At 64.7% G+C, this 24,347-nt stretch overlaps 2 protein-coding genes across 2 annotated transcripts in view; one reads left to right on the top strand and one right to left on the bottom strand.

Annotated features, from left to right (window-relative positions):
* The window catches only part of LOC102574301 (dedicator of cytokinesis protein 2), a 107,599-nt gene that overhangs the window by 66,476 nt on the left and 16,776 nt on the right, over positions 1 to 24,347 (top strand). The gene's annotated exons all lie outside the window — the stretch shown is intronic.
* Positions 727 to 24,293, bottom strand: LOC109281022 (basic proline-rich protein). Its single transcript, XM_059721248.1, has 4 exons — positions 24,242 to 24,293; positions 14,014 to 15,911; positions 8,756 to 8,830; positions 727 to 1,193 (listed from the first exon to the last, which is right to left on the bottom strand). The coding sequence occupies exons 2-4, from the start codon at positions 15,522 to 15,524 to the stop codon at positions 998 to 1,000; spliced, it is 1,782 nt and encodes a 593-aa protein (XP_059577231.1). The 5' UTR covers positions 15,525 to 15,911; positions 24,242 to 24,293; the 3' UTR covers positions 727 to 997.

Genomic DNA, 24,347 nt, shown 5'->3' with positions numbered 1-24,347 from the left:
ACAGGAGAGCTGCCATGTCCCGTGTCTGGCTGCATGGTCAGAGCTGTTCCCAGGCACGGCCCCTCGCTCCCTGGGCTCGGCGCCTGCAAGGGCAGCCCCGGTGCTTTGTGTGCGGAGAGGGGTGAGGGCATAGCCAGAGGCACCAGCAAGTCTGTGATGGGAGAGGCTTACTGGGTCACCACCGCGAGCCCTGCGGGGCAGGGGTGTTCCCCGCGGCGTCTCTAAGGTGTTCAGGTCCCTCCTCGCTGCTCAGCAGCCGGGGTCACTGGCACGGGATCGCAGCTGAGTTCAACTCCACTCACGTCTGAGCCTGGGAGGGACTGAAGTCTCCCATGTTCTTGGGAATAAACTGAAATGTAAGCCCCCGTAGAGGCGCTGGCGCTGCTGCAGCCCAGGATGGGTATGGGGCTGGGGCTGGGCTGTGCCAATGCTCCTGCTGCACCAACCCCGCAGGGTCCTGGCCGGAGGAGGGGCGAAGGCACGAAGGAGCTGAACCTGTCACTGGAGGCTCATGGACGGGAGTTGTGCTAACGCTAGAGAAGGCACTGGCTGCACTTGAGATGCACGGGCAGGAGCCCTAGTGTAGACAAGACTCCGGCAGCTTCCGCAGCATCTACCGTGACGGCAGCGATGGCCGTGCAGCGGGGATAGGCTGTCGTCTCCAGCGACCCCCTGCATGCCCCACAGGTCTTCCCGGGAACAAAAGCACGCTGGCCAGGGCAGGGGTAACAAAAATAGCGTCTCCCTGGAGTTTATTGATTTCTCATGAAATACAGCATTGCCCGCCCCCCCTATTTACACAAGGGGTGTCAGTAAGGGAACCCGAGAGAGTTAGAAATAGAAAAGCTGGTGCTACCCAAACCCTGGCCTCGAAGAGAGGGAGAGCAAGGAGAAGAGAGTGCTTGTGGTGTCAGCAGTGGACAGTCCCGGGGACAGCGGGGCCCGTCCCGCCGCCGGGCAGTGCGTGTCTGCGTCCCGTCGCGGGCAGCACCTTACATCACAGGAACCAGAAGCACTTGCGCCTGGATTTTTTGGAGTCCACTTTTGTAGGCAGCTTTGGCACCGGAGACGGCTCCTGCCGGCTTGGCGTGGCAGCTCGCGCCGCGGTCGGGGAGCTCGGGCCGGACTCGCTCTCGATGCTGCTCAGCACCCGCTGGAAACGGCCTTCCTGCTGCCGGAAATCGTGCTCCACGCTGTGCACCGGGGGAAAGGAGACCGGGTTAGTGGGGCCTGGAGCACAGCCGTCGTCCAGGCGCGTGCCAGGCGGGGAGGAAGCTGGACAGGCAGCTCTTGGCCTGCAACGTCCCTCCTGCCAGCTGCCCTCTGCCCACGTGGGTCTGCCCGCACAGAGCCTGCTTCCTGAAGCAGCTCCCTCCCCGCGGCCCTTAGGGACGGGCCTCGATGCGCACGGGCAGCACCCGTGTGCGAGGGGCTGGACCGGCACAAGGGGCTTTGCCGACCGGTGCTCGAAGCACAGCTGCCTGCGGAGCACGGACCAGCGTTCCCAGCACCGGGGCAGCTCTCCCCACGTACGGTCACACCGTGGCTCTGGCTAGGACCCCGTGGGCTGCCTACCAGTGGACTGCTCTGTCCAGGGCCGCAGAGGGATGCAGCGGCCTGTGCCTTGGGCCCTTGCTAGTCACAGAGCAGCGAACAGGAGCTCCCTTGCTCCTCTGACTTTCCTGACCATCTCTATTGACTTGGCTCCCCCCAGGCAGGGAGCATGCAGAGAAAGATGGTGGGTGCATGAAAGCCTGGCTCGGAGAAGGGCCGGCAGGCCTGGACCCTGCATTGAATCCTTCCCCTGGCTCCTTTCCTCGGGCACTGAAGCCTGCAGGAAAAGCAGCCGGTCAAGGGCCAGCAGCGCTGAGCCAGCTGTGCAGGTCGCCCGGGGCCGTGTCTCCGCCAGGGCCGGTGCCAGCTGCTTCAGGCAAGGGCAGCATTGCTTGCACGAGGGGCTGTGGCTGACACCAGCAGCCAAGCGGCTCCTTTCCCCTAAGCTCAGTCTCCCCAGATCGGATGCCCTTGGCCTTGACACCCCTGTTCATTCAGCCGAGCAAAACGGTACTTGTCAGCAAAGACGGAGAGAAGCCACCTGCTCCGGCGCCAGACCCTGCTCCCCAGAGACTCGCCTGCCTCAGACTGCCCATTCGCACCGGGCATCCCTGCGGAGCCCGACACAACGGCACTGCCCTGGGCCGCAGCGGCGCGGAGGAGGCTGGAGTTCGACTGTGGCCAACCCCCCCGTCAACCCTGCCTCTGCGCGGCTCTTGGCAGGCGATGAGCCGCGTGGCCTGGCGGGACAGGACGCCAGGCCACGCGGCAGTCCCGCCAGCGCGCGGGACTGCTGCGGGTCCCGCCAGCAGTCGCACGTTCCCACTGCGCGACTGCTGCAGTGGGAACGCGCTGGCACCCACGTCACTGCGGCACTGGGGACCTCCAGCGACCAGCTCCACCATGCAGCCTCGGGCTCTCTCTCAGGCTTTGTTTCAAAGGAGTGCACTTTTGGATGCCTGCTCTCCAACCGCTGTGGGCCAGAGGCACCGCAGAAGTCAGCTCGCTTCAGCAAGAGTCCCGCGGGCAAAGCCTGAGTTCGGGGCACTCCTGCGTGGTGCAAGACGGAGCTGTGCAGGGATCCCCGACCAGAAGCAGCGTTGCCACGTGGGCACGGGGCCAGGCCAGCTCCACCGAGCGGCAGAGTGCACGGCCCAAGGGCAGCGCTGTGAACATGGCGGCCCTGCCCGTGGGAGAGCTGGCGTGTGCGGGGGTCTGGGCAAGGCACCTGGGCACAGCAGGTCTCTGCCGTGGCCTTGAGGCTCGGTGCCTGTGGCACGGGGGGGCACCTGCCCACGTGGCCTCGGGGGTTTGCACGCCCTGTGCCCTCACAAAAGGGGCACGGAGATGCCGTCCTGGAGATGCGCCCCCAGCGCTCAGCTGGTCAGAGCTGGACCAGGTGTGGCTGCATGGCCGGAGATGCAGGAGACCAGTGCTGTGCCCCTGGCCTTCTGGGCGGCCTCAGGGAAGTAATTTCCTCTCTTGGCCTCAGCCCTCGCTTGCGATGAGGATTATTGTCCCCACGGCTCTGTCTGCCTGCTCTACTTCGACTGTAAGCAGGTCACGGCAGTGCTGTCTCCCTGCGTCTGTGCAGAACGGAGCCTGATTTCAGTCACTGCTGCAAGGGAAATGACAGCACAAGGAGGCTTTGCTCAGCAAGGGGCTCTGGGACCTTGAGCATCCAGGTGCCCCTTGCCCCACAGCTGAGCCGTGGGCAGAGCCGGCAGGGAACCCACGGGTCGCACCGATCTCCGTCAACCCGGGCGGCACCGTTCTCTGCTGCCCCAGCGTACAGCCTGGCAGCCACCCAGCAGCACAGAAATGGGGGAGCAGGGGGCCCGGGCACGACGCACCCCATGTGTCCGTCTCCTCGTGCCGCTGCGTCCCACCAGAAGACTTGGCACGGCACGTGGACGGCCGCGAAGCCCAGAGGGAGTCCGGAGCGAGAGCTGACAAATGCACCAACCCGCCTCCTCCAGATGTGACATCTCTTCCCAGACACAGCGCCACGCAGAGACAGGCTCGTCAGTCCCGATTAGCACTGAAATCCCCCACGAGCGACGCGGTGGGGGGGCTGCTGTTAGCTCTGCTGCAGACACGCACGGAGCCAGAGACACAGATACAATGAGGAGAGACATGCACGCAGCGCAGCAGGCATGCGACGGGCTGCGGGAGAGATGCCTGTGTGTCAGGGCAGGGCGGGGGGCCCGCACATGCATGCAGGCACCCCGAGAGAGCCCCTTACTCCCTCATGGTGGGACACGCACAGAGCAGGCAGCCGACACTTGTCCACGCACACGTGCATGCGGGGAAGCCTTGCTCGCTGTCGGCTCCGCAAAGGGGCAGGGCAACCCCGACCCCGGAGAAGACACAGGTCATGACAAGCCAGGGCCATGCACGTGCACACGGAGGAAGCTGGACACCGGCAGCCAGTGCCCGGTGCACACACACCGAGACACCCGGGGATGCCTGGACACGCAGCAGGACGCACCCGGGTACCTCCTCCCAGAGGCCAGCGGGCCGGCCCCCGCCCTCGCAGGACAGACAGGAGCGGGGCCACTCCTCTGCCCCTGCCCGGGGCTGGGTGACTTCTCTGTGGTGCACGGGATGAGATCTGGGGAAAGGGGGAAATGGAGAGAGGTGTCCCCCCCATGCACCAGGCTGGGCGCAGCCGCCCAGGCCCCACACGCCAGCCGAGGGGAAGCCGGTGCCTGCCGCGGCGGCGAAGCAGCACGGGCTGAAGGGCCGTGTCGGGACGTGACACTGGGCAAGGGGCTGTCACTCCTCACACGGCGCTCTCATCACACCTGCCGAGAGCCTCGCCGGAGCCGAGACCGAGGGACGCTGCGCACCAGGCAGGGAAGGCAGCAGACGCTCGGCCCCATCCCCATCCCCATCCCCATCCCGCGGCGCTGCTGGCAGCCCCCTTCCCAGCCCTCAGCCCGCCTCGGTGTGCCAGCCCTGCACGGCACTGCCACGGGTGCCAGCATCACGGCCTGACCCCCGGCATCGCACCCAGCCCGAGGGCAAGAGAGGCAGGTGAGAGCTGCAGAGCTCACCGCCCCCCTTAGCGAGCGACGCCGAGGTTTATGGCCCTCGCTGTAGCGCGGGTCCCTTGTTTGGTCGCGGTCGGCCTGGTTCAGCCTCCAGCGTCGTCGGTCCCCCTTTGCTGCAAGGTCAAAGCCCCTGGCTACCAGCAGCCCACTCTCGTGTGGGTGCTTGCTATCCCGCGCACCGCCCTCGCACTCCCAGCTCCGTCCGAACGCCAGGCCGTCATCGCAGTGCGCCTGGACCCTCTGTTTTGAGGGGGGCCCGTGCCCCCGGCAGCCTTGCAATCCCTTGTGCAAGTGAGGCCCGTTTCCGATGTCACCCAGTGCCCTGCGCCCGTGTGCATCTTGCCCCTTGATCCCTCTGCTTTGCAGCCAGACCCTGCGTAGCAGCTCGTCCCTGCGTCCCGACGGGTGTAGCCAACAGCCCGTCTGCCTTTGGGGAGGTCGCTGCGCTGACCCGACGGCGAGCTGTGCTTGTCCGCAGCTTGAGGTGCAGTTTCCCCCAAACCCCTGCACCCATCTCCTTGAAACCTGGCAGGCTTCGAGACCTCAGCGAGAGCCGCCGGCCCTGCAACTTTCACCCGCTGTAGCTTCACACACACACGTGATACGAATTTTGCTCTCAGGACTTTGGGGTGCGGTGTCCCCAAACCCCTGCACCTATCACCTTGAAATTTGGCAAGCATCATGCTCCCAGCAGAGGCTACCATCCCGGCAAGTTTCATCTGAATCAGCCAAAAGACAACAAAGTTATAGATATTTCATTGATTCCTCTTTATACCCTATGGCCAAATCTCCAAATCTGTTCCGAATCGATTCGGAAAGCCTACAGCTTCCTGTGATTCAATCTGGATTCATAGATTCCGGCGTGCAGAGGCCCTGCCATCCCTGCTGCGCTGCTTGGGAGAGCTGGCCCATGCTCTCCTCTCCCGCTGCGGCCCCAGAGGGCTGCGGCTACCCGTGCACCGGGCTGGGTCCTCCTGCAGTGCCTCTGCGCAGAGGCCAGAGGAAGAGGGATAGAAAGACCCAGGCACTGCCACACGCCCCATGCCCTCCTTCGGGCACTGCCATGAAGCGAGAGGGGTATTGGCGAGGACAGGATGACACGCGGGTGCACAGGGGGATCTCAGAGTCATAGACTTCATAGACATTAGGGCTGGAAGGGACCTGGAAGATCATCGAGTCCAGCCCCCCGCCCGAAGGGCAGGAAGTCAGCTGGGGTCATAGGATCCCAGCAAGATAAGCATCCAATTTACTCTTGAAAGTGTTCAAAATAGGTGCTTGAACCACCTCCGGTGGCAGGCTGATCCAGACCTTGGGGGCTCGGACAGTAAAGAAATTCTTCCTTATGTCCAGCCTGAAACGGTCTTGCAGGAGTTTATGACCGTTCGACCTTGTCATCCCTTGGGGCGCTCTGGGGAACAAACATTCCCCCACATACTGGTGGTCACCCCTGATAAACTTGTAGGTGGCCATCAGATCACCCCTGAGCCTGCGCTTTTCCAGGCTAAAGAGCCCCAGGGCTCTCAGCCTGTCATCGTAGGGTCTGCTTCCCTGACCTCTGATCATGTGCGTGGCTCTTCTCTGGACTCTCTCAAGCTTCTCCACATCCTTTTTGAATTGTGGAGCCCAAAACTGGACGCAGTACTCCAGCTGCGGCCTCGCTAAGGCCGAGTACAAGGGGAGAATGACGTCTCGGGATTTGCTTGAGAAGCATCTATGGATGCAAGCCAGCGTTTTGGTCGCTTTACTAGCTGCAGCATCACATTGCAGGCTCATGTTCATCTTGTGGTCAATGATGACCCCCAAGTCTCTTTCTTCCATAGTGCTAACCAACATAGCACTGCCGAGCCTATAAGGATGCTGCAGGTTTTTCCTCCCAAGGTGGAGAACCTTGCATTTATCGGCGTTGAACACCATCAGGTTCTCGTCCTTTGATTTGCTGAGCCTGTCCAGGTCAGCCTGGATCGCCCGCCTGTCCTCAGGTGTGGATGCTTTGCCCCAAAGTTTGGTGTCATCGGCGAACTTGGCCAGTCCGCTTCTGACTCCAGTGTCCACATCATTAATGAAGATGTTGAACATGGGTCCAAGGACAGAGCCCTGGGGGACCCCACTGGTCACAGGGCACCACGATGAGTGACTTCCATCAACCACCGCCCTCCGGGTCCGACCACGGAGCCAGTTCCCAGCCAGTGGATCGTGGAGGACCCAAGGCGACAATTGGCCAGTTTCGCCAAGAGGTGATCATGGGAAACCAGATCGAAGGCTTTTTTGAAGTCAAGATATATGACATCAATCTCTTCCCCCTTGTCCAGGTGATAGGTCACCTGGTCGTAGAAGGAAATGGCGTTGGTCAAGCAAGACCTACCCGCAACAAACCCGTGCTGGCTATCCCTCAGGATGTTGCCATTGGCCAGTCCATTAAGGATGGCCTCTTTAATAAACTTTTCCAAGACCTTCCCCGGGATAGAGGTCAGGGTGATGGGGCTGTAGTTTGCTGGATCCACTTTCCTTCCTTTCTTGAAGACAGGCACCACGTTGACCTTCTTCCAGTCTCCAGGCACTACACCCGAGCGCCAGGAGCTCTCGAAGGTCCGTGCCAGGGGCTGAGCTATGATGCTCGCCAGCTCCTTGAGTACCTAGGGTGTAAACCATCAGGGCCGGCTGACTTGAAGGTGTCCAGCCTCTCAAGGTGCTCCTTCAGGAGGTCAGCACTGATGGAGGGCAGGGGATCTCCCTCCCCTGGACTGCACTGACAGCCCATCCCTCTCCCTCGTAGAGGACTCCAGGATGAACGCGAGTCGTCAGTGCGATGAAATCACCAGCGAAGCTAACCGCACTTTGTCATGCATCAGCAGATTCACGACGAATAGATCCAAAGAAGCGATACTTCCCCTCTATGCGGCACTGGTCAGACCGCAGGTGAAGGCTGCGTCCAGTTCTGGGTGTCGCATTTCAAGAAGGATGTGGATAGACTCAAGAAGGTCAAGAGGCCATTCATATGGTCAGGGGCTTACAGGACAAGCCCGACAGGGAGAAACGGAGGGACCTGGACCTCTTCAGCCTCCGCAGGAGAAGGCCGAGAGGGGATTTTGTGGCTTGTCAGGGGGACCTCGTCTTGGGGTAACAAGGAGCAATGGTCACAAACTGACAGAGAGCAGATTTAGGCTGGATATCAGGAAAAACTTCTTCACGGTAGGGTTGGCCAAAATCTGGAACGGGCTCCCAAGGGAGGGAGTGCTCTCCCCTGCCCTGGGGTCTTCAGGAGGAGGCTGGATAGGCATCTGTCTGGGGTCGTCTGACCCCGGCGCTCTTTCCTGCCCAGGCAGGGGTCGGACTCGATGATCTGCTGAGGTCCCTTCCGACCCGAGCATCGATGAACCCATGCTCTTGGGGAGCAGAGCCAGCCTGCCTGGCCTGCGGGACGGGGCGGCCTTCCAGCAGCTGCAGACGCCCGAGCAGCGCCAGCTCCCTTGAGCCCCTGCCCAGCCCTGGCGCCTGATGCCCAGGGCACAAGAGGCCTCTATGTGCTGGGCTGGCTGAAACCCCTGGGGCTCGTGCTGGCCTGCTGGGACCCAGCCCCAGCTGCAGGACCCGAGGCATGAACAGACGCAGGCCACGTCTCTGTGGCCAGCTGCAGGCAAGCCACTCGCCCGGTGTGCGACAGGGCTGGCTGGCCAGCCCCAGGCTCTGCCCGCACACGAGTGGCTTGGGGGGCAGCCGACACCAGCGCTGCAATGCACGGTCATGGCTGGAGCCGGTCTTCATGCAGACACCCGGCCGCGTGCCAGGGACCCGCCTGGGCCGCTCTGGGGGACTGGCTCTCAGCAGTAAGCGTGTGCACGTTGGGTGCGGGGGGGTCTGCGTACGCGTGCACCGAGTGCAAGAGGCCATAGGGGCTCAGAGCAGGGCCACTGGAAAGGCCGGAGACCCTGCTACCCTGGAGGTGCTGGGGGCGGTCAGGGGCCCCCACATGTTCAGTCCCCCACTTGGGGGGCCCAGACAGCCCAGACCCTGTGCAAAAAGCCTGCCAGGTCAGAGGACCCACGCACCTGCCCAGGGCCGCTGATCTATTTGGGATCCCGCAGCACGGACACGGGTACAAAAGCCCAGCCCCAGACGTGGCGCGTGGTGGAGGCGGCAGCACCTACCTGTAGATGATGCAGGCGCAGTCTCGGCAGGTCCCGCAGTTGGCGATGTCCTGCCCCGTCCGGTAGGAGCGTCGCCTGCGGCAGAGCAGAAAGTCCATGAGATAGAGCCGCGGCAGCCGCTACCCGCCCGGCATCCCCAGGTCTTTGCCTGCACCTGCCTGGGTGCTGACCCACGTGTCACCAGGGCAGGGGTGGGTGCACGGGAAGCCCCTGGGGGTGCCACCTCCCGGGGCTGGGGCGGGCTGCTTGCCCTGCCCCGGGGACGGGATGTTTTCAGCGCCTGGCCAGGCGGGGCTGGGACTATGCAGAGCCGGCTACGCGCGCCCCCAGGGCTGCGGCCCAGGAGGCAGGAGCAGAAGCCGCCCAGTGCTGCGTGCGGGTTCCCACGACCACGACCATGGCACCGGCATCAGGGCATGAGCTGCCCCTCGGCCGTCTCGCAGGGACCGGGCCGCCTTTCCCACAGCACAGAGGAAAAGGGAGCCCGTAGCAGGGTCCGGACGTGTGCACAGAAAGAGGCAGCGGCTGGGAGCGGGACCTGCCCAGACCACTCCTGTCTGCAGGGCCGGCCCAGGTGCAAGAGCTCGGCCACCCTCATCCAGCCCCAGCACCAGGGATGGCCGTGGTCTGGCACAGGCGGGCTTGGCCCCCCCGGCTCTCTACGGGGTGCTGTCTGCACCGGGCGCGTTCCCACCAGCTGTGCACCTTCCAGCACCCGGCGGCCCCACAGAGGCAGTATCAGCTCCCTGCTGCTCCATGCACAATCCTCCTCCGCGGGCGCAGCTGCCTACTCGACACAGCCCCCAAGCACTCCTCGCGCGTGCGGCACGTCCAGGACAAGGAGTCGCAGGGCACCGCAGGCTGCGGGGAGCAAGGCCAGCCCTGCCACGCGCCCTGTGCCACGTGCCCCCGCGGTCTCTCTCAAGCTCCTGTCATGAGACGTGCCCGTGCTCCCAGGCGCTCCGGTCAGGCTGCAGACCTGGGCTGCCCCGCGCCCGTCATCACTGTCCCTGCCCTGCCCTGCCAGCCGTGCATTCACCAGAGAGGGTTTTATATCGTGCTCCAGGTCATTGGTAAAGACACTGAATGGCGCAGAGCCAAGACCAGGCCCCTGCCGGACCGTGGTAAGTGTGGCGGGCCAGTCGGGGGCGCTCCTGCGTTGAGCCGCCCACCCCCCTGCGCCCGACCGCTGTCCAGGCTCCGAGTGCCTCCCTGGGGTGCCTCCCGTCCGGCCGACCCCTTCCCTGGAGCACCCCCGCTAGCCTGGGGTCCCGCTGCCACCATCCAAGGCTCTGGACTCACTTCTGGCTCTGCGCACCTTGGAGAACGCAGGCCTGATCGTCCAATGGGTCCTAGACCCAATACAGGCACTTGGGGCACTTCCCAAGTCAGGGGCTTATTAGGAAAGTCTCCCTTAGTCCACAGACCTAAGGGGCCTCCTCGGCATAATTTAGACCCACCCCTCAATAAGTCTCCCACACCGGTCACAAGGAGAACTTTATTGATTACAGGGGGTAGGGCGGAAACAGGGTAAAAGGTAGAGCAATATCATAGAAATATCAAAGGAACCCCATAGAGCAAACCAGGGTGGCTGAGATAGCCGTTTAAACGCATCTGAGTTACTGAAACTAAATATCTAATCGGATCACTAGTAGCTTACTCACTCTCATCGTCCAGAGGTGGTTGGAGTTTCCTCTGGAGGCAGGGCACTCTTGGAGCATGCGGTGATGAGGAGAGAGCCAGGCTCAGATTCACCTGGATGACCGCATGGCTAATGGCTGACCGCGCTTCTTCTTGGACCGAGCCCTTAAATCACCTCTCTGACCTCAGCAGCCCGGTCCAATCGAAGCTGCCAGTGCTGGCCACAAACCGACCAATCTCCCCCGCATCCCTGGCTACCTGGGCCCGCGCAGGGCCGGGTCTTTCCCCCCTGCCCAGGAGACCAGAGCATCGCCTCCCAGGCGCCAGGCCTTTGTCATGTAGACCAGGTGGGAGATCCCCACCCTGAGGAATGAAACACCAGCCTCCCAGGCTGGCTGAGACGGGTCTCTGGAGAGGGGCACCCACGGTGGCATTTCTGCCACAGTAAGATACCCCTGTGCCGACACGTCCGTGTTTACAATGATGTTTTAGGCTGAGCCTTTTGGGCTATGTTTTAGGCCCAGCTATTTAACTCCCTGGCACAGGCTGCCCGATCCGGAGCGCGTAAGCAGCGTTTAGCAATGAGTGCAAGACCTGCCTTGCTCTGATGGGAGAGGAAACATCTCTCTCTCACTGCAAGACATGGAAACTTCATCTTGCCTCTTTCCCACAGGAGAAACACTTCTGCTTTTTCTGCATCACGGTTTTATTTCCTTTATCTTGTCTCGGACCTGAAACACGGTCAGGATTTGCTTTGTTCTCGAGACAGTTAAAGAATTCATGCCCATCGCCTTAGCCCTGCTCATTTATGCTGTCAGCTTCCCATATCAATTCCCTGCATCTCCTAACCACCAGTTTTCACTGTCAACTTCCCTGTTTTTCCTCTTTCTATGTGTTGTTTCACATCCTCCTTTGACCCAGATGTCAGAAGCCTCCTTTGGCAATTGCAGAATTGGGGAGTTTTGGTTTTTGTGGGCACCTAACAGATCATTCCTGGTTCCCAAACGCTGCTCCCATGTTTTTGTTTAATGGTTTCCTGTCTCAGAGGCGCGAGTACATGGAAGCCTGACAGCCCTAGCTGCCCGCGGGAAGAGGGCTGTCACCCACAACGCGTCGAACACCTACATGTCCATCATCTCAGCCCCTGCTGGCAAAAATAAAAGTCAGTGCTCTGTCCTGTCAAGTCAATTGTGCTCACGACTGCATTCAGCTGCAGGAAACTGAGCCCGTTTGAGCAGCAACAGAGCTGTTCTGTTTGCACAGAAATGCCATCGGGTCACGATCGCGTAGTCTGCGTCCCAGGTCGAGGTCTCGCCTCGAATCGCCGGGAGCGGTCCCCCGGGCTAGCCTCTTTCCACCTGCAACGTGCAGAGACTCCAGATCCGTTTTGCTAAGGGCAGCAGGGCCCGGATCCAACTCCCCCGGGACGGCGTAGGTTTTCCCTGCACATCACGGATGCAGGTTTGAGGCGCTGCGTTTGCTGTTCCTTTGTCTCGTCTGGCGTGTGCTGCAGACTCCCCCAGCCTTCCTCCCGTGTGATCTGCCAGCGCAAGCAGAGCTGCGCAGCGGAGGCCCCGCCAGGCACTTATATAACAACCGCACAATAGTTTCCCTACTCTTTGCTGTCCTGTCCCATCCCTTGCTTGCTTATGCGACCCGAGCTGTTTGCTGAAGCGAGGTCCTAACTGAGCTGCAGACAGTGCAAGCAGGTGCCTTTCCGAGCAGACACGGTGCCGTCAGATGCAGCACGACGCTCGAGAGGTTCACGGTTCTCCCCTGCATCGGCCTTGTTTGGTCCCTTGTCACTGGATCCCGTCCTGCTGACCGTGCCCTCGCTGGGACATGTCCCCATGGAGCTCCTCGCACGTCTACACACTCGACTCATCTCAGCAGCCTCTGCAAGCGTGCCTCCGTCCCTCCAGGATTGCCACCAGACACATTAAACCCCCGAGCCCCAGAGCTGCGGGGCTGGCAGGGACCTGTGGGGCTGGGGTCACATCCAGCCCCAGCCCTGCCTGAGGCAGGGTCAGCCCTGTCCAAACCAGCTCAGACAAACCCCATGTCCGACCCCTGAGCCACACGGCACAGTCGCCCTGACACATCCCCAGGCATCACCCCTGCCCCCGGGAAAGCAGGGGGGTTGCGGTTGCCAGTGTCCCGCTGCTGCCAGGGGGTCGTGGACATTGCAGAGAGCCCAGGCCCGGGCCGTGCCCCCCTGCAGAGGAAGGGGAAACCCCCCAGTCCAGACCAGTCTGAGCAGGGGGGCAATCCCTTCCTGCCCCAGTGCAGCGTGGGGCTGAGCGTGAGCGTGGGGGCAAGACCCTCCACCAGGACCCTGCGGGGTCGGTGCAGCAGGAGCATTGGCACAGCCCAGCCCCATCCCCAGCCTGGGCTGCAGCAGCACCAGCACCTCTGGGGGGGGCTTAAACCCCCTGACACATGGAGCAGGAAGGGGAGAAGGTGGGGGGGGACACCCCTGGCATCTCTCCCGCGGCTGCCCTGCTCTGCCAGGGAAGAAGCGCCGAGGTCCCAGGACAGAAGCTCGTCGCTCCCTTGCTCGTTACCCTTCTGCCTTCCTGCCCCGTGATGCTCTTCGCTTCCCTGCGATGCTCTTGGCCAGTGACTGCTGCAGGACCAATGTTACCTCTCAGCCCACAACGAGCTCCTCCCTGCAACCGCCTTGGCAGAGGCCTTTAAAAAACCCAAGTGTCTTGTCAGCTACACGCGTCTGTGACAGCCCCGGAGCCGGGGGGCTGGCGGGGACCCGCAAAGGTCGCGTCCAGTCCAAGCCCTGCCTGAGGCAGGATCAGCCCGTCGAAAGCAGCCCAGACAAACCCGCCTGACCTCTGCACAGCCACCCCACGGCATGACTTACAAGGCGTAGCCCCCGAGTGAAGGTCTGCCTGCATCTATTAGCATATATGCAGATTAAGCTCGTGGAATCGTTTGCTTGAATCATCACAATCCTGCCTCCAGCTTCATGCAGCGGAGGGGAAGGGGAGCTCCCTGGGCGGGCTGGGACTGCCTGCGTCGTCCCCTCCCTGGGGCCGCAAGCCATCCTGGCCTGGCCTCGGCCTTGACCTTGGCCCTGCGCTGGGGGACGGGCTGGGACACCCCGTGCTGCTCCTGGCAGGAGCTGCTGGAGACGTCCGGACAAACTCCCTGCTCCCGTCAGGGCTGATCAGCAGGTCTAGGGCCCGGATTGGGGCCCGCGTGGCAGTCCTTCCCCGGGGCAGCTCTTCTCTCCCTCTCCCCATTAGCTGTCACTTCGGTGCTGTGGGCTTGGGAAGGAGGGTCCTGGCCCCCGTTTCTCCCCGTGCGTGCGTCGGGATAGTGGATGCTCGGCTGCGACATGGGCAGCGAGACAGCTGCAGCCCGGGTCTGAGCTGGGCGGCTTCCCACAGGCTGGCACGGGGTCAGGGCTCAGGGCTCGGGCAAGTGCATGGAAAGCAGGGTCTGGGGCAATGGGCAGCCTCGGGGCGGTCGTGTCTGGGGCTGGGGCTGGGGCTGTTTCAAGGGGGACGGGGTCTTGCTGGAAGGACATCTGACCCCGGCCGGTCAGCCCCGGGGCCGTGCCAGCACCCCCCACCCAGCCACCGCGCTGCCCGTCTGCTCACCCGTCGCGCTGGGCCTCCTTCTTCTCCAGGTCCTGGATGACGTCCAGCAGCACCTTGATGGTTTGTTGGCTGGTCTCCAGGACCCCCTCCAGGGACTGCAGCTGCGACCGCAGATCCCCCATGTCCCCAGGCCCCAGCGCCCGGGCCCCGACGCCCGCGCGTCCCTGAGATGTTAGGAAGTGCTCGTCCCCCTTGGACAAACTCACTTGCCCCTTGGCTGCGGCCACCAGCTGCAGCAGGTCCTGCACCTGGCGCAGCGTCTCCGACTGCTCGGCCGTCAGACAGGGCTCGTCCGCCCGGGGAGCCCCGGGGGTCTGCCGGGACGGCGGTGCCCCCTGGCCGGGGCGGGCGTCGCACTGCTGGAGCCCCTCCAGTTTCGTCGGGCCCCCGTCCGGCTGCGGGGCTCTCAGGCAGCTGTAGAGGCTGTGGCTGGGGGGCGCGGGCGGGGGGCTGCTGGGACCCTGATGGCTGAGGGCGGCTGGTGTCTGGTCCGGCGCAGCGGGCGGCCGGGCTGTGCCGGGGCTGTAGGGCGGAGGGGGCCGGTCGGGGCTCCCCCAGGGCTGGGGGGGCGCGGGGGGTCTTTGGGAGGAGCCCTGAGCTGGCTGGCCGAGTGTGTGGCCGCGCAGGAGCGCCGCGGGCTGGGGCAGAGGGTCCCGTGGGGGCGAGCTCTGCTCCGCGCAGCATGGAGGCCACTTCCCCGTGGGCGGGGGGCGCGGGGCGCCATGGCTGCCCGGGGGGCTCCCGCAGCGCGTGGCGGCGCCAGGGGCCCGAGCGGAGCAGAGCTCGGGGCTGGGGCTGCAGCTCCGGGGCTGGGAGGTATCGTTGGCAGCGGGGCCCCGGCCGGCCCCGGGGCACGGCGGGCAGGGAGCCCTGGGAGGCGCGGCCGGCCCGTGGCACAAAGTGGCGTGTGGCGGGGGGCCGGGCGGCCCCTGTCTGCTGGCGTGCTGGGCGGGCGGCGAGGCCGGGAGGTGGTTGTGTGCGGAAAGGCTGGTGGGGGCCTGCGGGGGCGGCTCCCTGCCGGCGCCGAGCCCCCCGGGGCCGCGGCGGGGCTCCCCGGCCAGGTCGCAGGCGCTGCGGCTGCGGGCGTGGGTGCCCGGCGGCAGTGGCGGCGGGGGCTTGTGGAGGCGGGGGGAGGTCTGGATGGCCGTGCTCGTGCAGCCCTGGCGGGGCAGCGTGAGCGAGCCGGCCGCGGCCCGGGGCCAGCTCTGCCGGGGGCCCGAGGCACAGTGAGCCGCCGGAGGCACGGGGCAGCCCCCGGGCGGTGGCGGTGGCGGGGAGGCACATGGGGTGTGGGGCGCGGTGGGCGGTGGCGGCGGGCTGGTCTCCCCCGTGGTGCCGCTGTCCACCAGGTCCTTGAAGCGCACCTGCTGCGTGCGGTGGCGCCGGCGCTGGAGGCGGCTCTCGGCGTCGGGCGAGTCGCGGCGCAGCAGCACCGAGCGCACCGTCATGGCTTTCTCCTGGCTGCCCTCGCCGCTCGCACCCAGGCAGGCCTTGGCCTCCTTGCTGACCATGGTGCCGCGGCCGGCCGGCCGGCCTCCCTCAGGCTCCGGGCGCTGCTCCCGGGCCCGGCGGCCCCGCGGCTCGGGAAGCTGGGGCACGGAGCCTGTCCTGGCCCGGCGGTGCGGCACGAGGGGCCCGGGGCCTCAGCCGTGCTGCCGAGGCGCGGGCGTGGTGGGGGCGCCCCCAGCATGTGGCCCCCGGCCCCTCGAGAGCCCCCGGCGGCGCGCCCGAGTGCCGACGGCCCTGCCCGGCCCCGCGCCCGGCCGGGGACACCGGGAGCCCATCGCGCTGGCGGCCCTCGCCGGTTCAGTCGCCCCCCGAGCAGGGTCCCATGGGGGCAGCAGGGCAGCGGGTCCAGGCCCCGCTCACGGCCCCGGCGCTCCCGGCGAGTGCAGGCCCTGCGGAGACAGACAGAGAGGCCGTGAGTGCCTCGAGCAGGAAAGTCCCCGCGCTTGGCCCCGGCCCCGGCCTCCTTCAGACCCTCCCTCGGTGCGGCAAGATCACAAGAGACAAGCTTTGATCTCCGCTGCCTCCTGCGCACCAGGAACGGGGGAGGAAGCCCCGCTAGCATCAACACGCACCGCTACCCCACTCAGCCCCACCGTGCCGCGTGCCGCGCCGGGCACAAGGGTGGCAGGGCTGCCCTGGGCTGGGGAGGACCCGGGGTCCGTCCTGCCCCGTGTCCTGTGTCGCACGGGGGCAGAGAGCAGAGCTGGAGGGAGAGCAACTGGGTCCAAGCAGGGTTTCCCCCGTTCCTCTCCCCTGCAGCCCCCCACAATGAGGTCCGGGCAGGCTGATGCTGAGCCCGTGCCCCTCACTCCCTGCCCCAGAGCCACTGATGCCCCTTTCCACCCAGCACATCTCCAAGCCCTGGTGAATTCGGCCGAGCTCTCAGCTTCCCCCACATCTGGAGGCCACGATCCCCCGCTTCATGCCCCACGGGGGAACAGACCTGCCTGGTGCCAGTGGGGCCTGGCCGTGGGGAGGCATCGCCCCAGGCGTGGAGGCTGTGCACCGGGCCCTGCGCCTGCATTGCTCTCCGGAAGATCTGAGGCCGCCTGTGCCGGGGAGGCCGGGATGGACGTGCTAGACAAGCCCCAGCTCGGGGTCAGACCTCCTGAAAGCAGGCTGTGGTGCAGCCCCATGCACCCAGAGAATAGGGTGCAGCTGAGCGGCCGTGCCGGGGCGCCGGGGGAACCCGTCTCCCAGGGCTGACGGCAGCCTGCCGAGACTCCAGCAGAAGCAGCTGGTGAGTCTCTTGCCCGCGCCCGGTGCTGAGCGAGGAAGCCGGGAGACCGAGGCCTCTGCTGCATCCTCAAAGGCCGGGGGCTGCCGTCAGCAGGGCAGGTGCCCGCGGAGCGAGGGCGCTCCACGAGGCAGGAGCCGAACCGCCAGCCTGGGAACGGCTTCCTCCTCTGCCCGGGAGTCTGCTGGGGAGAGCCGGGGCTCCCTGGGGTTTCTCGCCTGCACTGCGGTAGCCCCCACAGCAACGCGGGCCAGGGCTTTTGTGCCAGGTGCCCCACACAAAGCGGCCCTGGCCCTGGAGATCGCCCAGCCCGGGCACCCGCACGGCACGGCACGGCACGGCAGGGTGTGGGGAAGACTGAAGAGAGCAGGAGCAGGGAACAAACCCAGTGCATAGGAGAGAGGACAGCTTTGGGCATCCTTTAATTCCCGGTGCAACGAGGAGCAGCCTCCCTCCCCGGGCAGGGCAGCGCCAGGCAGCACCAGCAGCGTGGCTCGGGGGGTGGCTGCTCCCGCAGGAGAAGTGTCCTACAAGCACCGGACTCCAGCCGCGAGGGCCCGCCAGGGCCGGGGGGCACGGTGCTGAGCCGGGGCCGGGGTGCGGCCTGAGCCCCAGCCGGGAGAGCACCACTGCTCCCTCTTGCAGACTGCCCGTCTGTCCTTGGTGGCTGGCGTGACCCGAGTCACAAGAGCCGTCAAAAGGAGGCACGGCGCACAGTTCCCCTACCAGGAGCCTGGCTGTGGGGGTGGCAGACAAGGATCAGCGCTGGGGCATGGGCAGAGCGTGGGTGCCGTAACCGGGCCAGGACCAAGGATCACGGGCAGAGCGGTGCAGGGATGTGCTCACCGGCTACGTCTTCGTCTAACTTGCAGTGCAAAGGAGCCCCGTCCGCTCAGCCCGCTCGCTCTCCATTTTCCAGCAGGCACCCCAGTGCCTCCAGCAGCTTTGGCTCTTGCTTCCCCAAAACATCTCCATACATACAACTGAATCCAGAAAACCACGTGGGCCACACTGCATCTTGCTGGTGGACGGGGTAGGAGGCAGGAGGCGGCCCTGGGCAGCCCGCTCCATTGCCACGTGCACAAGGAGCAGGTCCCAACTCGTGCCCCTTCACAGAGGCAGCTGGGAAGCCACGTGGGCAGGCGCTGGCTCTCTTGCTGGGGCCTCTTCCTCTTCCCAAGCCTGGGGCAGGTCCTTTAAGAAGGATGTAGAGAGACAGGAGCAGGCGCAGAGGTGAGCGATGGAGAGGATATGGGGTTGCATTGCAATGCAGGCGCTTGGAAAGGCGGAAGCACCTGGGTATGCTTCAAGGGATTGAAGAGGAGACTCAGGGTTTTCGAGTAGTTGAGAGGCTGCCCTAGAGACGGTCCTTTCACTGCAGAGGGCCGCTCGCTAGGCACTGGGCTGCAGCCACAGCTCCGGTCTCAGGGGATGGCGAGGGCTGCGGGACGAGGGAACGGGCTGCTCTGGGCAGCTGCAACTCCCCTGCACCGGAGGACTTCAGGAAGAGGCTGAGGATGCATCCACCTGGGACGGATGGGGAGCAGCGGTGCAAGGGCTGGGCCAGGGGCCTTTGCGGCCCCTTCCAACCCGACCTTGTAATTCTGCGAAGGGAGACGTGCATTGGAGAGCTCTAAGCCGGCCGGGGCTCGGGCAGGCTCCAAGCCCTGAGCCCCGCAGGCACGGGCCCCAGGGCAGAAAGCACAGCCAGGCTCAGCGAGCCTCTGATCCAAAAGGGAGTCAACACCCGGGCCAGGAGATTATGGGACCGTCTGCCTGAGGGCAACGGATGCTGAGCAATACTGCAACGGCTGATGCAGGATTTGATTAATACGAGTTAGGGGAGGGTCGTGCCGTTCATGCCGGTCACCAGAGCTTTATGGAAAACAGCTGGTCCAGCTGACTCAGCGCCCGTCCCGATGAGATTACAAGCGTGGCTGACGGAGGCAATTGCACGGATGTGCACGGCTCCAGCGAGGCATTTGCCTTGCTACCGCGTGACATTTTGATGAAGAAATGAGAACAATGCAAGATCGACACAGCACACGTCAGTGGATTAAAAGCTGGCAAACTGAGAGGTCTCAAGATGGAGTCACCTAATGATCCTGTGTCGTGTGTAGTTGTGCTCAGAGGTCGGACACGGGGTTTGTCTGGGCTGGTTTGGACAGGGCTGATCCGGCCTCAGGCAGGGCTTGGATCCGATGTGGTCTCTGCAGCTCCCTGCCTTCTCCATGAGGCCGTGCCCGACAGCCAGATGTGTGGTTAGACTGGAGCTCTCGGGACACTAGCTAACATCTGTGTCGAGGTCCTGGGAGGAAGCCTGCTGGCCCCACCAAAACGGCGGAGGAGGACACAAAGATTTGTGGGCTGGGAAGTGGTGGGGAGAGCCAGACCACTTGGCAAGCGGAGCGCAAACAGCAGCGTAAGGCTTAATGCGGTCAAGAGTAAGGTCATTTCTGCAGGAGCCGAGATGGCAGATGGTGCCTGCAGCGCGCCCGGGGCTCAGGGAGGATGCTGATACACGGGGGGTGTTCAGAGGAGCCACAGCAGTGACCGAGGGATGAAACCTGCCTGGGAGCAAAGAGAGGGGTGGGCGACTCGATCCTAGCCTGCACGGAGAGGAACCGGTGCCTTGCTCGAGCACCCGCGGTCGGTTGGGCAAGACCCCCAGGCTGGGAGCGGGAGCGGGAGCTGGACAGCCCGAGGCTGGGCAGAAGCTGCAGTATTTTTCGCTGTGAGGTGATCGACCACGGGGACACATCACCCCGAGCTAGTGAATTGTCGAATGCAAGCCGAGCAGACCGAGAGCAGCTGCAGGGACCAGCGGAGCTGCTGCGCCGCAGCTGTGGTCATCATCACCCGCAATGGGCTTAAGGAGCCAGCGGAGATCCCCGTGCTCACCCCGGCCCCCGGAAGAGTCAGACTGGCTCCACCTGCCCTCCGCGGGCTTCGGCATTTCCTGCACACGCGTCCCAGATGCGGGCGGCTCAGGGAACAGAACCAGTGCCCCCCGACACGCGACAGCAGGAGACCAGACTGATGGGCGAGGAAAGCAACCTTTCCTGCAACTCACCGTCAGGCTCTGCTGGCTGCCTGCAGCCACTCCTCCCAGGACAAGCATCGCCTCTCCTGGCCCCCGAGGGTGCTCCCAGCTCCGTGCGATGCCGGAGCCAGGCCCGCAGCGCGGAGTCGAGGGGATCTACCTTGGCGAAGAGGCCACGCGGTCACCGGACCTTCCCATTCATCCCTCCCAGGCTGCAGGAATGAGACTGGGGAGGATGTCCTGGGTCTCCGAGTCCGGCCCCCTGCTCCAGGGGCAAAGACATCGCCCGAGTCTGTTCAGAAACCAACTGCGCTCCACCGGAAAAGTCGTGTGGGTGGCAGTACCCACTGCTCCTCCCGGGAGGCCTCCTCCGAACCTTGCCACCTTGGTGACTAGACCCCTCTCAGGGCCCTGCCACGCGTTCGCAGGCAGCTGGGGAGAAACCACCCATGAAGCTGTTGCACGTGTTCAAGCACTAACTTTGCAGCTGGCTGCCTCTCTTCATAGCCACATGGACATTGTAACGGAGCGAGAATTACTCTGCACATGTGGCCAGTCTACATTTATTGTGCAGTTGACCCACTAAGTGCATAATATATGTAATGTGGGGCAGGGGCCTTGTTTCCAGTCTCAACTTATTCACAGCCACTTCACCCCATTTGTTCTCAAGCCTTTCTTCTTCAGCAGCTCTTCTCCCTCCTGGTGCTTCGCTCCCCCATCAAGCTGGTGATTCAGCCAATTCTCCTCGTGACACAGTCCCTGGTCCGCCCCGCACCTGCCTCAGCTGGACTTCATCGCACTTGAACGTGGGCGACCGGGGCTGCCGACAGCCTCCAGCTGAGGCCTTGTGCAGACCTAGCCCAGCGGCATTATCACCTCCTGCAGCTGCATCCTAGGACTGCGCGTGCACCTGATTCCCTCCTGCACACTTCCCCAGCAGCTGTGTGGTCACACATCCTCTTCTTGCACCTCCTGGTTCAGCCGGTGCCTACCCACAGCGGCAGCTCACCCCCCCCCCCCCCACCTCCGGGTGTGCGGTTCACTCATCGGCAAACACCTTGGCCTCCTGGAGACGTCTGGTGCATGACAGGACGGCCTGTGCCCTCGACATCTGTGAGCCGGGCTCAGGGCAAGGCCTCTCCAGGCAGCGAAGGGGACACGGCTCAGTGCCCTGCTCTCTCCCAGCTCTGGCTTGGTGGGAACATCCAGCCGGGGCCTTGCTGTGGTCACAGACAGTGGAAACCTGCTCAAGCCAAATTATTCACCTGCATGAGTCATTGCTACGGCATCTGACTGCTTTACAGGCTCCAGTTCATTTGTCCTCATAGCTTTTGCAAGGTAGGACAGTGCTAATGTCCCCATTTTACATGTGGGAACTGAGAGACAGAGAAGCTAGGTGACATGCCCAGGGTTGCATGAAGAGTCGGTGGCAAAGCAGGCCGCACTCAGTGGGGCAGTTTCAAGCCTTTTCCTTGTCGGGACAACAGAGAGGAAGTTACGTGTCGCAGACACCAGCTGAACCACCGTGCTCCTGTCTCAAGGTGGAGCTTTCCTCGGTCTTCCTGGACCCCGGCGTGGGACGGGCGCTCCCGTGCCCTGCAGCTTGCAGAGGCCGTCTGTCTACCAGGCAAGGGCGGCTGCATTCACCACACGTGCTCCCCCAGGCCCAGAGGAGCCCCTCCGGCAGACGGGGCTCAGCTCAGGGTGGAAGAACCGGAGCATCCAGGTTCTCTGGGCGTCTCCACCACGTCCTGCTCCCACTGCAATATGACAACAGGAACAGCCAGGGACCGGCTCAGACCACAGGTCCGTCCTGCCCCGTCTCCTGCGTCACACGGGGGCAGAGAGCGGAGCTGGAGGGAGAGTGACCAGGTCCAAGCAGGGCTTTCCCCGTTCCTCTCTCCCTGCAGCCCCCAGCACTGAGGTCCAGGCAGGGCTGATGCAGAGCCCGTCCCCTCATGCCCTGCCCCACAGCCACTGATGCCCCTTTCCTCCACGCATGTGTCCGAGCCCTGGTGGATCCGGCCAAGATCTCGGCTTCCCCATGTCTGGGGGCCACAATCCCCCCTTTCATGCCCTGCTGGGGAAACAGACCTGCCTGGCGCTGGGTTTAAACTGCCGGCTGCTCGTTTCGTGCTGTGCCCCTTGCTCCTGCCTGGTGAGAGACAGTCAGTTATAAACCCCTAGAGACTTTCTCTCCCCCTTGTAGTGAGTTGTGAACCCTCCTGCGTCTCCTCGCTGCGCTGCCCAGGCCTGGCCTCCACCGTCTCTCCCGTGGAAGCTCCTCCACGGCCCTCCTCCTCCTGCCCTTCTCTGCACCGTCTCCACGTCTCTCTCCCTCTGGAGCTGCAGGGACCGGAGCTGGGCGCTGTGTTCGAGGTGCAGCTGCCCCAGGGATTAATAAAAGGGCATGACAATACAAACAAATGAAACGGCACATGGCCCAAAAGCTCTTTGTAGCCACAGACCAGGCTCATCCCCGAGACTCCTCCAGCTCCCTGCTTTCCTGGGCCCGGGCCCCCTCTGTGACAGGCCCAGATTGTCCACAGGAGCAGGCAGCCGGGTGGTGAGGCCCCGACGACCAGCAGCGCCCCACGGCCGCTGAGAAAGGGACCAGCCCTGGCCGCCAAACACAGCTACCCCAGCCCGTCACTTGTTGAGACAATGTGCTGTCTGGACCACCTCGGGCAGGCCCCGCACGCTCGCCACGTCCCCGTGCAACAGTGCAAGACATCGGCTGCCTATGAACATGACCCAGAGCACCCCCAGCCTCAGCGGCGTTGTGCCGGGCTCGCTCCTGTCCCCGCGGGCTGCACCGCTTGCGGGAGGGTGCATGCAGAAGGCCTTAGGGACCGAATCCCCTCCTCAGATAAGGGGAGTCTAACAACACAGCACGAGTCCCCGCCTGTGCGCGGATTCTCGATCCAGCCTAGCAGACAGGCCCCGTTCAGCCGTTACACCTCCCTGTGCGACGCTTGCTGCCGCCAGAGGCCTGGTGACGTGCTTCAGCTATGAAGCAGGACTCTCCAGTACTAGGTGGGGCGCCGCGCCGCGCCGGGGCTGTGGAGACCGGGGTCTGCTCCATGTCTGCCACAGATCTGCTGGGCAACTCTGAGCAAGTCATTTTACCCCCCAGGCCTCAGTTGCCCCATCTGGAAAATGGATGCAAAGACCTGGCCCTCTGTGGTAAAGCACCTTGTGATCTAGGGAGGACACGCACTAGGTCAGGGCGACGCAGCATCATATTCTAGATGGGAGAAAACCCACTTGGTTACTTGTGGCTTCCGAGTGCTGCCACAATGGTAATGCTGAATATCTATAATTGATGAGGAAGACAACCCCTGCTCGCAGACTGCCCGTCTGAGCGAGACTGCACTCAGGCGCGCTCTGGTCGTGCAGGTGCACGCGACAGATTTCAAAGCACACCGCACCCGTCTAAACCCTGCGTCGGAGGGGGCTGCATCCCCGAGCAGCAGCACTTGCACACCTGACACACAATCCAGGAGAGCAGCTCCCAACCCGAGACCCAGCTCCGGAGGGCATTGCTGCTCCGAGGGCATCTCTGCTGGCAACCCATGGAGGCACGAGGCCACGTGCCGGTAGCCCTGGCTCTTGGGGGAGACGCGCTCTCCCCCCACTCTGCATGTGCTGCATCTGAAAGGCACCGGGGCTGCAGCTGGGGAGGCACGTGTGTGGCCCCGGGGCACGGAGGCTGGAGGCTCCCTGCAGGCGATGCTCACGGGCGGAGGGCCCAAACGAAGAGCTAAGTCAGGGGGATAACGGCAACCGACCCCATTATCGGGCGGCCCCCAGCCCCCGGGGTGCGCGCCCTACACAGGGCCGGGGGCGACCTGCCGGGAGCGGGTGTGAGGGGGGGACACCAGCCAGCGCCCACGGACGGGTCTCCTGACGGGGCACGGCCGGCGGGAGGAGCCGGCGCTGAGGCTGGCACGCGCCGGGAGGTGGCCGGCGGCCTGAGGCGGCGGGAAGGGGCGGCCGGGGTCGGGGCTCGGGCTGTCCCGGGCAAAGCCCGCCGCCAGGGAGCGACCCCGGGCCCTGGGCTCCCCCGCGGGCGCCTCGCCCGGCTCTGCCGGAGCCGCGTCCCGCGCAAGCAGCTCCGGCCGCCCGCCCGGGGCTTCGCCCGCCGCCCGCCCGCCGGCCCGCCGCAACAGGTGGCCGGAGCCGCGCCCGGGGCACGGGGAGCCGGGCTGCCCTCCAGCCCCGGGCCGGGCGGAGCCCCCGGACCCCCGCTCCCCTCCGGCCCCGCGGGGACGGGCTGGAGCCCGCGCACGGCCCCGGCCCTGCCCGAGCCCGACCGACCCCGGCCCCGCGCACCGCACGGCCCGGCCCGGCCCGGCCCCGCAGCAGCGTGCGGTGCCCGAGCGCACGCTGTCCCCGGACCCGCCCCGCCCCGCCCCGCCCCGGCCCGCGGGCCTCACCTGGGATGCGGCGGGGCCGGGGCCGGGATGCTCCTCCGCTCGCGGGCGCCGGGCGGGCGGGCGCAGCGCGGGGAGGCGGGACGGAGGCGGGGCCGGGCCGCGCTGT

Source organism: Alligator mississippiensis, chromosome 2 (genome assembly GCF_030867095.1).
Source record: "Alligator mississippiensis isolate rAllMis1 chromosome 2, rAllMis1, whole genome shotgun sequence".
NCBI classification, from domain to species: domain Eukaryota; kingdom Metazoa; phylum Chordata; order Crocodylia; family Alligatoridae; genus Alligator; species Alligator mississippiensis.
This window is presented reverse-complemented; position numbering and strand designations above follow the sequence as displayed.